This window comes from Kogia breviceps, chromosome 5 (assembly GCF_026419965.1).
Source record: "Kogia breviceps isolate mKogBre1 chromosome 5, mKogBre1 haplotype 1, whole genome shotgun sequence".
NCBI classification, from domain to species: Eukaryota; Metazoa; Chordata; class Mammalia; order Artiodactyla; family Physeteridae; genus Kogia; species Kogia breviceps.
In genome coordinates, this window is record NC_081314.1 from 94,793,657 (window position 1) to 94,809,539 (window position 15,883).

The window sequence follows — 15,883 nt, forward strand, 5'->3', positions numbered from 1 at the left end:
TTTTTTTTTTAACATCTTTATTGGAGTATAATTGCTTTACAGTGGTGTGTTAGTTTCTGCTTTACAACAAAGTGAATCAGTTATACGTATACATATGTTCCCATATCTCTTCCCTCTTGCATCTCCCTCCCTCCCACCCTCCCTATCCCACCCCTCTAGGTGGTCACAAACCACCGAGCTGATCTCCCTGTGCTATGCCGCTGCTTCCCACTAGCTATCCACCCTACGTTTGGTAGTGTATATATGTCCATGCCACTCTCTCACTTCATCACAGCTTACCCTTCCACCTCCCCATATCCTCAAGTCCATGCTCTAGTAGGTCTGTGTTTTATTCCCATCCTACCCCTAGGCTCTTCATGACATTTTTTTCCTTAGATTCCATATATATGTGTTAGCATCCAGTATTTGTTTTTCTCCTTCTGACTTACTTCACTCTGTATGACAGACTCCAGGTCCATCCATCTCACTACAGATAACTCAATTTCGTTTCTTTTTATGCCTGAGTAATATTCCATTGTATATATGTGCCACATCTTCTTTATCCATTCATCTGTTGATGGACACTTAGGTTGCTTCCATGTCCTGGCTATTGTAAATAGAGCTGCAATGAACATTGTGGTACATAACTCTTTTTGAATTATGGTTTTCTCAGGGTAGTGGGATTACCCACTAGTGGGATTGCTGGGTCGTATGGTAGTTCTATTTGTAGTTTTTTAAGGAACCTCCATACTGTTCTCCATAGTGGCTGTATCAATTTACATTTCTACCAACAGTGCAAGAGTGTTCCCTTTTCTCCACACCCTCTCCAGCATTTATTGTTTGTTTTTTCCTGGATCCATGAGCTCGGGGGTGAGCCTACCCATGACCCAACCCAAGTCCTGGTTGTGGAAGTGCGTGGTACCATAATTCCTAGCAGATTTCAGGTCTAGGGGATTGGGGGTGGGGTGGGGTGGGGTGGGGTGTGGGGGAAAGAGGGTGTCCTAAAAGGATGGGAAGGTGCACATGAGGGTATGAGATAGCACTCCATCCCTGTACTTGACCCAGTGCTGAAACTTGTGACTCCCCTGCTGGACACTTCATCCTGCCTGGAGTAGTCAGACAGAGTCTGTTGGACCTGGCTCAGACCTGGGTAAGGGCATAGTGTCTTTGGCTGGTGGGAGTGATGGTGCAGTGCAGCAGTGAGGGGCCTAAGCATCAGAGGGCTGTGGTGGAGACTGGAGCACTCTGGCATGTCTCCACTCCCCTCTCTCTAGGTGTCTTTCTCCCCCTCCCACTGGCATCTCTGTCTTTTTCACCATCCTTAGAAAGGGAGAGGCAGGGCTCTGCAGCAGGGCAATCCACTGGGCTCATGTGCATCTGTAGGGCATAAGATTACCATGAAGGAGTCGGTGAGGGAACAGAAGAGGTATGTGTTCGAGAAGTCTTTAGCTCTTTACTGCTCAGATAAATTAATTTGAGACAGACTAATATTTAGAACCAACTCCATGGAAGCCTACAGAAAACTCTCTAAGATGAACCAGTATGTGACTTGAGCACAACCGTTATCACTAAAACTCAGGTTATTGTACAGACATGCTAAATAATAAAGAGATGGGGGCAGGAAATGGGGTGAGAGCTGGAGAGGGCTTAGAGAGTTTACGGCCGGTGCGGGGGGTGAAAAAGCCAGAGAAACTAATGTTCACTGAAATAACAGACATTAAAATTAAATGAAGCCATAGTAAACCTCTAACAAACATTTGTGGAAGGAGCGAAAGAAGGAAGCACCAGGGCCACCAGGAACAGTGACGTGGGCTGTACCCTGTCCAGGATCCACCTACTAAATCCTCAGCACTGTGCTAAGGTATCTGCGTACTTCTCACAAGAACTCTATGGTCTAGCTAGTATTTTCCACATTTTGTAGATAAGGAATCTGAAAGTCAGAGAAGTTACGTTCCTCAGACAAGTTCTCCCAGGTAGATATTGAAAACAGAGTTCTAATGCAGGTCAGCTTGACTTCAAAAGCCATGATTTTAAAAACAATTGAGGGAACTGAAATTGATTTTTTAAAGTACATCAATAAATGTAATTCACAATTTCCTGTTTTTTTAAAGCTTCTTTCCCACTCTGTTGATTTTAGTCAATAGAGTCACATATAGCATGCTTGGGTTTGTACAATTAGACAGAAGAAAAAAAAAATCTGTCTTTGTAAAGAAAAAGAAAAACAAAAGCCTGCTTTTTTTTTAGTTAGGCAACTGTCTTTTAACAGTGGTCAACTAATCATCACAAGCAAATCTTCCCCCAAAAGTTTGTATGGTAGCAAAACGGTATGAATATGGGTAAATAAATTCCAATACACAAACAACCAAAAATGAGAATTGGAAAACCTATTCACCTTGTGTTGTAATAGACTGTTACAGCCAAGTAGTTCTGGGCAGAAGTAATAAGTCAGTAAAATTAGACCAGCCCTGATCTTGATCACATTGATAAAAAGTGATTCTAAACATACATACTGACCACAATTCAATGCAATCATAGGGCTGAAAAAAAGGGTTATTTAGGTTGAAAGTAAATAGGTCAAATTTGCTAAATAAAATTTAAGTTAAACATTTGGGTTTATGTTAAACACATAAAACCACTTGTTCTCTGGCCCCATACAAATCTCCAGAGGATTTCAGCCAGAATCAAGGAAGAGTGCAGTACTTGCTCAGATAATTATTCTTGTCCTGGTTCCCACCTTAAATTATTTCATCTCTTACAGCTCTCAATTCACCTTTTACTAATTCAGGTGACAATATTATCTGCATTCATAAAATATTTTAATAAAAAAATTGAAATGTCATCTTAACTATTATACAAAGAAAAGTGCTACTCTTAGCTCTCTTCTTTCTATAAAGGAAGGAAACTTTTTAGAAGATGTCTGATGGGTCATCTTGCAGTGACATATAAAGTTTGTTAGTCTGAGAAATATTTGAAAATAAAAAATAACTACTGAAATCATTGCTAATGAAAATGTGTTGCTTACTGGAATTGCATCTTCAGCATAGAAATGATATAATAGAGAGCCTAAAAGAGTGTTGGGTTTCTGGCTGAGGACATTTGGTCAACAGTGTAAAAGTAGCATGTGCTGGTGCAAACTGTTTTAAACAGATAATTAGAAAAACTGAGCATTTATCCTTGATTTTGGTATTGAACAGATGTGAGACCTCAGCCATGTCACTTCATTTGCTAGTACCTCTCATCTTTTTTTTTTTTTTCAAATCTGTATGACAATAATGCCTTCTTCATACCTTACATTAGCGTTCTCAACACTTAAGACACTCTTAAGCCGATCAAGGACTCTCTCTGGAATCTGACCATTGTGCTAATTTAGCTTCATGTACCTTTTCTTGGGCACATGTACCTAACTTAGTTTTGTTAACTTCGTTTATTTTCATTTGTTTAAAGAAAATGTATCTACCTTTTCTTTTCTCTTTGTTTACCACTTAAATGTCCTGCCCCCAAGAGGTTTTTGGTTCTAGAATATTAAGAGCACTCCAAGAAATAGCTGAACTTTCATTCCTCCATTCACCCATCATTGTATTCGGCATACATACCTATGTTGAGTGCCTGCAGTGTGCAAATATTGTGCCACTTGATGGGCACCACACTAATTCAATCATGGCACAAGAGGGTGAAAGCCACGTGGTTAAAACTTTTGCCCAGCTTAATGGAAAGAAAAGCTGTCGGTGGCAGATCCTAGACCCTGCGAGTGTTTGATAAAAAGCCCGTGGTTCGGTCTATTGCTTTTCCAGTTCCCTTCTGATCCCAACCAAGTCTGATGCACTCAAGAGGCCCTGACTGATGCTGAGAAGTTTGAATAGACTTGAGTGGAACCTTAAGGACCTAGTCTTCACTCTTCTCATCACACACCAGAAAGAACCTTTACAGATGCTCCAGAATAGGCTACAATTTCATGAGTTGTTCAACTGGAGGAGGAAGATGGAAAAATACATTTTCCCAGGATAATCCCTTCCTACGCTATACCCTCTAGTACAGATAAAGCTAAAATTGGGAGTCTGTTTACATTTCTAACATGATTACATGTTTAATTTAAGAGAAGCCTCAGCGTGAAAAAAATGTACCGAATAGATTTTCTCCAGATAAAAATATCTTATTGAATAACATTCCATAAAATCGTCTTATTCTGTAGGTTTTCCAGTGACTCAGTCTCCACTCAAGCAGGTTTCATATGGCTATTTCTGAAAATGTCTTACCTTGTCGCTGCTTTTCCACATAGTGGGAAATGTTGAAGATAAGCGATATAGTCAGAGCTAAACCCAAGAAGGCTAGAATTGCCCAGACATAAAACTGGCATTCAGAGTTTTCTGTGAACAGAAGCAAACACACGCTTAATATAGTAGCTGCTTACTCATTTGTTTTGAACTAGTTATTCCCACAATTAAAACCACTGTGTTTATTCACAACAAAGGACAAATCTCTGTCAAGAAATTAGTTAACATTGACAGCCAAAGGCTTTTTACAGATTTCAAGATGGGTATTCAAATTCCCTCCTGGCTAAAAGGAAGCAAGTGTCCCACATTCTCAGTAAAGATGAAATGGAAGACATTTTTAGTCTAGCTACTAAGATTTGACAAATAGTGACAGGTTATAAAAACTTTGGTTCAAAATTAAGAACTTCAAAATTTTGCAGAGTCATAATAGGCTATACTTTTCCCCTTTCTTTAATCCTTTGTAGTCATATTGAATACATGCTTTCATTATTATGGAGAATCACTTATCACCTTCTACTAATCCCAGTACTGTAGGACACTGTGTGTTGGGATAAAACAATAATACTGGAATAATAGTAACCCAGTTTGGTCAAGACTGGCGATAAGGAGTTTTCTCCTACTATTTAGAGCTCCATGAGCAGATAATGGAGGGTTGATTTTGCTCTTCCCCTCTGCGAAGGCCTCTGTTTTCATTCCTAAGCTGTAAAGGGGGTTTTGTGGGATATTGCCTGTCAGTTGCCCTTGATTATCTATGGCAATCTTTACACATATATGAGAGACTACTAAGATAATTAGACTAATTACAAATATATTTGTAAATATATTATAAAATATGAGATATAGTTACATACATATATAAAATTCGGCTAATTATCTTAATAGTCATGTACCCATGTGAATACTGACCCCAGAAAAATAACTTGTGATTCTATAATACTATATATTTATGTATTCAGTCAGTATGTCTTCTGTGCCAGGAACTATGCCCTATATTCGGGAATCAAAGGTAAAGAAAACAGAATCTTTGCCCTCAAGGAACTCTGTTTAGTTGGGGATGTGAATGTGTGAGCACATAATTAGAAATGCAATGTGAAAATAGCTGTGATAGAGATTATGTTCCTTCATAGTCCCAACTCTCTCTCTGTGACTGCCTAGAACATTTTAAGCCCTTTCAGAGAAATCCAAATACGTTAAACACAATAAGCAGAAGAGGCAAAAATCTTAATAGGAGGGAAATTTGTTTTACTTCCCTAGCCTGTCTTTAAACCATCAAATAAAGACTCCCTAAATCCAGCTGTTCTTTGTGTTGCTCTATTTTACTTATTTTCTGAATCTCAGATTTGACATTTGACTTGTTAATTTTCTTTGAATTATTGACATTGTAGTAGTTGTTGAACTGCCCTCTATGTATTTGAGTTGCTTTATTTATTTATTGGCATCATTTATTTTTAAATGAGCATAGTTAGGCATAGTGGTGATTAAATATATAAAATATATATTTATGATATAGATGTACATATACATATATGCATATAATTTGCATATCACTTATTCATCTGTACATTGCTTTTGTTTGAACTAGTTTGTGTCTCTTTTAACACCAGAAACTCTGTCTACTAATGCCTGCTACCTTCTTAATTTTGTACCATGTAGTTAGATGTTCAAAATACTATATGCTCCACAGAGAATAGGACCATTTCTGCCTTCTACTCTGCTGTGCCAGACATATACTACAGGATTTATAAAAATTTTTCAAGAATTAATAAATGGGAAAAGTTAACTGATAATGTTAGTGAAATGAGTGGTTTTATTTTCTTTAAGGGAATTTTTATATTTCATAAAGTATAAGAAAACTGAGAAGACTTGAGTAGTCTTTTATCTTCTGCAATAGAGCTACCAATTAATTTGGTTAAAAACACTAACATTTGGAGGCACCTAATTTATTCATCATGAACATAATCCCATAAACACTTACAGAATTCTATAATATAATAATATTTAAAATATATTAAAAATTCTAGTTATATGATACTGCATATATTTTTATATTTGATTTCTATGTCTAATTGTTTATTTCAAAAACAAGTGCCTGCTGAGTGTAAATTTTAAAAATTCCAACCATCAAATATAGAATAACATTTAAGGTCTTCTATAAAAACATAAATGGGACACTAATATTACACTTATTAGCCTTTTTAAAAAAACTTACCACTGTGTTTGGGGGATTTTTACCATGTTAGTACGTTATTTTTAGTGGTTGCATAGAATTTCATAGTGTTACTGTAATATAATTGATATACCCAATTCTCTAAGATGGACATTCTGATTTTTAAAACATTTTTCTTACAAACAATAACGCAAGAAACTCCATTGGATAGACATTTTCCATGTATGTGGACTTATCTGGAGAAAGGTTCCTGGGAGTAAAATTGCTGGGTTAAAGCAAATTTTTAAGGCAAACTCAGAGCTCGATTGTTCCCCACCTCCTGTTGATAATAACCCCTTTCAGGTGGTTGATTTAACTATCATGGTGAACAATCGGGCCAGCAAGCTGTCTCACTTGCCACATGGGTCTCAGTTTCCCTCTTTGCTGTCACAATGTAAGGTTATTAATTTCTGATTTCTGTTATTAAAGTAATGATTAAATTAATGATTCTATTATTAAAGAGTTTTCTTCTTTTCTTTTCCTTGTGTATGCCCCTTAAGGACCCACAGTCTAGATACAGTTCTAAGTTCATTCACATTTTAAAGCAATTTGAGTGCACACACTATATTTTCTATTGTGGTATGTTACAACTACCATTTTAGGTTATTCACTCGGCCAAATGTAGACTCTTATCACTCACCCTCTACAGTCAGTGTTTGGTGACACTGAAATAAGTGAACTTTAATTGCTACAAAGAGGCCAGACTTCTTATACACATCATGCATGTTCAAAGTTAAAAACAATTAGTAAACTCAGATAAGCAAAACAAAAAAATAAGAATCAACTCTAATCCTACTATCAAGAGACAATCACCATGAACACCACCTTGGTTAATGCTGTAGCTTTGGTGAAACTACTCATCAACCACAACCTAATTCTCTCTGCCCAGAATCTATATTGCCAAAAAAATCTAATGATTATTATTTGTTTCCTAGGAAACTTGGTACAAGGCAGTTGGAGCTAACAGCTAGCTAGCTGATTAGATTTATAGGGGTGGTAACAACTATAAAGGTAAAATTTTATTTTCTTGTTTAGAAATCAGTCTTTGAGAAGTTTGATTAGTCTCATTAAAATCTCCAGAAAAAGAAATTTAGAAAATACCACTAGCTGAGCTTAGCTGTGAACTCTATTGCAACTCTAGGACATATATGCTTGCATAAAACATAAGAGTCAGAGTGAGTAGAAACAATCTCTTCACAGACCACATAATAATTTTGAGAAGCATGAAATGAGGATGTGCTTCCATTCTCTTTTCTTCAACCTTTACCTTAAAGACCTAATATGTTTGTTTTTACATATTAAATGCACACTCTCCTACTATGAGAACAGAAAAATGGATGTTTTCCTATATGCTGACAACATGGTTCTACCTGCGTAAACCAAGGGTAACCTCATGAAATTGTTGTTTTGTCTAGCCATTGTCAGAGAGAGAATGACTGAAGATTAACTACTGCACTTAAGCTCAAATTATTGTTTTTGGCAGGTGTTCTTTATTATTTCTTTTTATTTTCAGCGTAGAAATTATATACCATAATATAAAGTAGTATAGTATAACTTATCTAAGAACACAACACATTGACCAAAAAGCTGCAATCCTTAAAATTAAGAATTTGATGTATGTTTTGATAACTTACCTTTAGCCAAATTAGGTGAAGTCTAACCTTGCTTTAGAAATAGTCCAGTCTAGAATTATTGCATCAAATCCCCATGACATATTTTAGGAATTTGTTCATTCATTTATACACATGCTTAAAGGGTGCAAAACTGATTTTGGAAGGAGATTTTTGACCCTCCCTGTAGGTTTTCCCTGCATCAACCTCTAAATGGTGGCTTCGATGATTTCTATACTGGGACATGAGCCAGTTATGTTCCCAAGATTTCTTAAGAGAATATCAAACTTGCTTCCATCTCAGCTGATGACCTGCCTAAAAAAGCAACAGAGAACTAAACTTCAGGTTGTAGTCAGAAAATAAAAATTAACTCTCTGTTGCTCTTTTTGTTCTCTTCCATTTCTACGTTTTCTGTCTCTGTTATCAGAGCAAAATAAAACTCAATTTAAGAAAAAGAACCAACTGTACAAAACTTGCTGTTGAATTTATTAATTATAGAGATGCTATGGACTAGAAGATATTGCTTAATACATCACTTGGTATCAGGTATAAGAAGCTGAGGATCTCCTCAAGAACAGGTACATTTTTCTCTTATAATCCATGTGAATATTGTCACTGGTCATCTGTCTGGCCTTGTGTATCATCTGACACACACTCTATCTTAACTAAATCTCTAGGAATTATATGCTGCTCATATTTGTGAACTAATCGTACACCTTGCTCCTTATTTTCTCTTTGTGTTGATTTATTTGGTTGTCCTTTATACTGTTCTGTGTACTTCTAATACCACTCTTTCTGGGGGAAGGGTAAGAGAGCAAATAAATACATAGAAAATTATAACAAATCTCTAGAATTTATTACCCTTGGGAGAACTAATAAAATCAGTCTCCTTTGTACTTAGTTTTTTTCCATTTCTCACAGCATCTAGTATTTAGTATATACTGTGATTGGGTAAATAAAATATAGCACAGTATAAAAAGGTATACTTCAGGGCTTTCCTGGTGGTCCAGTGGTTAAGAATCCACCTTCCAATGCAGGGGACGCTGGTTCAATCCCTGGTCAAGGAACTAAGATCCCACATGCCGTGGGACAACTAAGCCTGTGCACCGCAACTACTGAGCCTGTGCACTCTAGAGCCCTTGCACCACAACTAGAGAGAAGCCCGCATGCTACAATGAAAGATCTCTCGTGTCACAGTGAAGATCCCGCATGCCACAACTAAGACCTGACAAGGCCAAATAAATAAATAAATAAATATTAAAAAATTAAAAGGTGTACTTTAAGGCAGTAAGCAGAAAGCCCTAATTTCATTTTAAAAATTACACTAATTCTAGCTAGAAATTATCCTATCATTCACAAAAATTATATTTCAATTAGAAATTTTCCTTTCTCCTTTTTAATTAAAGGGTGCACTGAAAAGTTGTATTAGTCCATTAATTGCTACAAGAAGATAAATTTCCTCTCAGCTACAAAGAAATAACCAAACCAATAGCACAAGACTACACTTACACTAAAGGCTTTAGGAAAGTCCTAATAATTTTCATGAAATATGTCAGCAACTCCAAGGTAAGAACATGGACCACACTGCACATTCCTTTAGGGCTGGGTTTTTTCTTTGCTGTAACAGTAAATTTGTTTTACATAATCAATTGGAGACCTTTTAAAACACAGGCTAAATTCTAACGTGGGGGGTTGGTTTAGCATGGTCTCCAGTTTTCCTCTCTTTTTAGGAGTCTATGATTCCTTTCTAACCCTTCTGCTTTCCAAGATATTTTTCTTTTGTAATGTGATCTGAATTACAAATAGGAAGATTTTCATTTAGAAGCTTTTTATTTCATCACATTCTTGGTATCTTTCATAATTTGTTGATTGACAACAATAAATGCCCCCATTTTGTTTCATTTTGATAAATGAAACAAAACACACAGAGATAAGAAGATATTGAATAACTAAATGATGGAGACTTTCAACTTGAATGGTAGATTTGTGTAAATGTTCACATACACACACTCACACACATACTTTGTACCTCCCCTTACCCAGTTACTTTCCATATGTAGTATGGAAAGTACTCTAGCCCCATGTGGGTATCTATTCAATACAGACAGTCCCTCTTATAATAGTGCATGTGCAAAGTATCTAAAAATTCTTGCCCGACAAATGCAATCTTTAGTATCATTATTCATTAATTGCAATTACTTTCATTTACATAGCTTTTATCAATTTAAAAAGAACTCCTACACAATTTTAATTTAATTATTTATACTGTTAAAAAACCAAAAGCATCGGGAAGTTGTTAGTGAGGTAATGACAGCTAGGAAAACCATGATTTAAGTTTCTAAACAGCTTTCAGCTATCAGGGGCTAATAGTAGTAGGTTTAATTATAAGACCTCTGACTCATTTAAAGCCAAAAGTTCTTGGCAGGCGCTGTCTTTGGAATTCACAATTACATGTACTCTGGAAGGAAACCCAGCTAAGCAAATGTAATGTCTTTCTGCTGTCAGGTTTGATTCATAACAGGAACCTTTACTTAATCAATTAACAATAGAAAAGCAATACATATAATTCCTTAATTGTTTCTCCTTCAGAGGATCTGTAACTGAGACAAGTGTGTGAGTTTATAGTATATAGGATACGGCTTCCCTTGATGGTTTCTCTTTCTTGGCTTGTAAACTCTCTCAGAGCAGTGACCATCTCTTCTTTGCATTCCATGAATGTGTATATTTATTTTAGGCGCCCTAGAAAGTTCAACATAAAAGTTGAACTAGGCACATTCTTGATGACTCTTTGATGTGGCATGTTGTCACTGTCCACACAACCTCTGCCACCACTATCCATCCCCATCATCCCATCAGTAAAAGGCATTAGAGTCGTGGACTAATCACTGGAAGAGATTCTCAAATCTAGTCCCAGGCTTTCAAGTAAATAAGATACTGTTTTTAATGCAAAATTTGAAAACTGCCAAATTTAAATGAGTGTCTATTATGAATAGAAGGTTATTTGAGAAGTGAATGATATCTTGGTTTATCATATCTGTATAAGAAAGATAGTGATACATGTCTGCTCTTTGTTACCCTGACAAGGTTATGATGTTGAAAGAGATCATATGGATGAAGAAATGAGAGATGAAAACAGGAATTGTAAATGAATTTCAATTCCTGTGCCCCTTGGTTCTCTGGGCTCAGTTGGAAAGAGTAACTGCTGTGGGGATAGGGTGGAAAGTGGCTGAGCACAGCTCCTGTGCCAGTAGTAGAAGCTTAGGAACATCTGTTTTCAAACAGTATAGGGAAAGAGGAGTGTAGTCACTTAACTAGCTGTGTGACTTTTTGCAAAACACTGACCCTCACACTAAGCCAGCTGTAGAACTGGAGTTCAGATCCCCACCTGTGTGACATGAAGGTCCCCTCTTTCTAGTACATCACGATTCCACTTAACCAATACTTGAGGAATTTAATAGAGGAAAGTGAACACACAGGAGTAAGATGGAGGGTAGATTTTAAGACAGTATGTTATGATTCCTCGAGTACTAGACTCTGTCTCTTTCATAATTAAACTTGGAATTGGTAAACTTGGGAAATCCTACTGGGATTGAAGTGCTGCCAAAATCCCTGCTGTAGACAAACCACTCTTTATCTGTATGTAGCTGCTCCATTTTGTATGTGTACTTATTGTTTCCTATTGGAGAAGCACCTTGGTAAGAGCCTCTGAAGATGGCATGGGTGTGTGGCAACTTTCATCCAACAAAATACTGTAACTGCTATGTTTCTTCAATGTTTTAAGAAGGCCTGTTAATTTGTTCTCTCTTCTTTTAAATTCAGGAATACTGAATAAATTAAATGAAAAAAAATGCCTGGAAAAGAGTCCAATATTTATTTATGTATTATTAACTAGCAATTTGTGGATATTTATTTCTTACAGCTGTGACCTTTAAGTGGCAATCATTCCTGGGTCAAGTTTTCTTGAAATCGCCTGTCAAATGTTACCTAAGTTAAATGATGAAACACTGTCTTTGACCTATTTTTAATTTAAAGAACATCTGAGTTTAAAAGATGGTTCATAAATCAGTCCTATCTAGTCTCTAAAAGACAGGCTTTCATTGTTCTCAAAAGGTGATTGAAGCTCATGGGAAGAGAAAAGTGAGAAAAGACAATGAAAATCCTTTTTTTGAAAAACAGCGATGTGTAACTAAATTGTGAATCATTGTTTAAACTAAATTAATGGTAGCCCAAAGGAGTTGTTTTTGCCTTTGATTTAGCTAATATTGATTTTATGTGAATGCAGAAACACAGTAGAAAGTATGATGCTGGTACATTTATTGATGCAGTGACTACAAGGCATATAGGTAGGAGAAAAGGAAAGACTTGGGTTTTTCTTTTCGTACATTGTTTTACTCAACTAGGACTAATCTCACTTTTCCATTGTGTTCACACTTATTTTCTTTTTTACTTCACCTATCTAATGTAAAAAATATTATAATCTGAGTCTCTCCTTTCACATTAAGGATTTTCGGTTTTTGGTTTTGTTTCTTGGCTTTTAAGATCTATGAGGCTTTAATGGCAAATACTGTATACATTTTATCTCTTCTGCGGAAGAGATAAGTAGGTCTTAACTGACAATGGAGGAACTCCTGTATAACACCTGAAGGGATCTAAACATAAACTATGAAATACTGTGAAGGAAATTTTATCATCCCTTCCAAATTTAAAATTAATTAATGAGAAATAGTTGAACATCATATTCGCTGCCTTCGGCCTTCCCACCCTTGCAAGTTCCCCATGACTGTCAGCTCATAGCAATTGTTCATAGTATTGATAAGTCCATTTCTTGCAGGGCACTAGCAAAATGGGAACAATTGTTTTTTTTTCTTTGCTAATATATGTACCTGGAAAAGATAAAGAGAATTGTGAAAATCATACATCAGTTTATGTTCCCTGTGTGATTAATCCAATCAATCAGTTTTAAAATCCATGGAACAAAACACTAGGAAACAAATTCACAGGAATTAAAATATCTATTATCTTTATAAATGGCTTATACATATTGATATTAAAAATACTATTAGCACAATTATAAGCAAAAATGTAATTAGACAATTCACAAATGACAGAATTATAAACAGTTTAAAAACCCATGCAAAAATTTTCATCCTCGGGCTTCCCTGGTGGCGCAGTGGTTGAGAGTCTGCCTGCTGATGCAGGGGACACGGGTTCGTGCCCCGGTCCGGGAGGATCCCACATGCCGCGGAGCGGCTGGGCCCGTGAGCCATGGCCGCTGAGCCTGCGCGTCCGGAGCCTGTGCTCCGCAACAGGAGAGGCCACAGCAGTGAGAGGCCCGTGTACCACACACACACACACACACACACACACACAAGATTTTCATCCTCATTATAATCAAAGTAAAACATATTAAACAATGGGTTAGCATGTTGTGCTTATCAAATTAGTAGAGATTTTTAAAAATGAGACCAGCTTGTTAAGGAGAAACACTCTAGGATGAGAGTGAATTAGTATCAGCCTTAGAAAAGAAATTTGGCAAGAATGAGACTTAAAATATTCATAACTTCTTATTTAGTAATTCCATGTCTAGAAATCTTTCCTAAGAAAATAACCCTTAATATAGAAAAAGCTATAGAGTTGTTCATCTTTCTGTCATTTAAAATATAAAAAGACTATACAACATTAATGTCTAATAATAAACAACTAAGTAAACTATAACACAAAAGATGTCACTTTGTGAATTCATGTAAAACAACTAAGCAGAAGTTATCATAAAGATGGAGATGGTTATAATGTTAGTGAAAAAGCTGAACATATTATTTTATTTACATTATTATTTCAGTTATGAAAAGCAAACCATGAAGATATATAGAAGCAAAAGTTGGGAGGAAATACAACATCATATCTTATTTTTCTAAGGTGGTGAAAACTATGTAAAGTTTTTTCATATATATTTCACAGTTCTCCCACTTTATATAATAAGCATCTCTTCTCTTATTACAGAAAGATGCTTATTAAGGAAGTTAAAACTACATAAAAGAATAAAGGAGGAATGATAGATGATAGTCAATGTGGAACAGACATTCGGCTAATCAATGTGGATTCAACTCTCCTAGTCCATTCCACAGGTGATGGGATTTTCCCTGGTCTTTGCAAATTTTCATCTCTCTGAAAGTTGATGATTGAATTGATTTCTGGGAAGATAATATAGTGCCTAAAATCCAAGGAATTAGAACGTTGTTACTCCTAACGGGCTTTATTTTTTTAACTTTTTTATATTGGAGTATAGTTGATTAACAATGTTGTGTTCATTTCAGGTGTACAACGAGGTGAATCAGGTATATATGTCTCTATTCTTTTTCAAAATCTTTTCCTGATTAGGTTGTTATTATAATATTGAGCAGAGTCCCCTGTGCTATACAGTAGGTCCTTGTTGGTTATCCATTTTAAATATAGCAGTGTGTACATGTTAATCCCAGAATGTTGTTACTCCTAACCTGCTTTAGAAGTAAACTAAATTAAAGAGGAATATGCATGGTCAATGAAAGTTCCTTTAAAAATAACTACTTTAAATGGCGTGGTTATCAAGGAACACTTACTGAATAGCTACAGCTAGCTTTATATTATAAAACACTGTCCAACTTTTTAAGAGACAGTAGTCAATTTATGCGTATTAATATATTTCAAAATATGTTCTAATTGTGGTAAAAGTTATCCCACATTTAAAAAATAATTCTGTAAACGAATTTACTTTCCAAACCTTAAGTGTCTTTTTGCTAGAGGCGTGGAAATTATTATGTAAATTCTTTGGCATAGGAATTGAACAAAAGAATTTAAAATGCCACTTACCTGGCATGCTTCTTTTCTCAGAAAAATCCTTATGTAGCCATAGGCAAATGGATGGATTAAAAATGCTCCCACAAACTTTTTTTCTAAGTAATGTTGCTCTATTATGTTAGAAGCAATGTGGCAGTAAACCTTGTCTTATCTGTACCTCAGTTTTTTCTGTCTTCTGTTTCTTAAAATCTTTTGTGTGTACTTTGTTCAGTTACAAACAGGAAATGTGGTGACAGAGGCTTCTAGAGTTTTGATCTGAAACCAGTAAGCTGTTAAATTTTTTGTGAAACGTGAGAAGAAAAATCCCACAGGCCTCTGTACTCTGCTATTTGAATTTTTATCAGTATCTAAATCTAATTTTAAAACATATAATAAAGTCAAGGTATAAATTAGACTAGGAGGGATTTCCCATCTCTCTGGAGAGAATCTGGGGATCTCCTCCCAAGTGAGGTCACATGAAAACAAAATAAAATATACTAAACTGAGGAGGAAACAGTAAGAAGCCCCCAGGCATGCTCAGCTGTTGATTGTGTTTTCTTTGAGGCATGTCAGAGGAAAGAGAATTAACACTTTTTGAACACTTACTGTCTATCAGGTACCTTCTCTACATTATCCCACGAGGAGATTGGGTGCCTGCCTTTTTCCCCACCAATTCTTGCTCCAGCCGGTGTGAATCCGTCTGTCCAATCTAGGGTCACATGGTGACAAGCTCCAGCTCTCTCCCACCCCTGAGTCTCAATATCAGAAGTTCTTAAATGTTAGTGTGCATAAGTATGTTATTTGGCATTAGTTTAACATGCATATTCCTGAGCCCTACTGAATTAGAATATCTGGAGTGGAAATCTGTATTTTCACAATTACACTTGCTTATTTTAATATAGGTATTCTGGACAATTTTCTGAGAAACTCACATATATATATATATATATATATATATGTCAATAGTAGCATTTTATTTCTAGCTTCAGTCAGATAAAAAAATT

At 36.0% G+C, this 15,883-nt stretch overlaps 1 protein-coding gene across 1 annotated transcript in view; it reads right to left on the reverse strand.

The window, feature by feature from the left end:
- TRAT1 (T cell receptor associated transmembrane adaptor 1) overlaps window positions 1-15,079 on the reverse strand; it is a 36,550-nt gene extending 21,471 nt beyond the window's left edge. Inside the window, exons 1-2 of the mRNA XM_067035362.1 lie at window positions 14,913-15,079; window positions 4,233-4,343 (exon numbers count right to left, since the gene is read on the reverse strand). Coding sequence (XP_066891463.1) covers window positions 4,233-4,343; window positions 14,913-14,919 — 118 coding nt within the window. The 5' untranslated portion in view covers window positions 14,920-15,079. The remainder of the gene's footprint in view (window positions 1-4,232; window positions 4,344-14,912) is intronic.
- Between the last annotated feature and the right edge of the window lie 804 nt (window positions 15,080-15,883).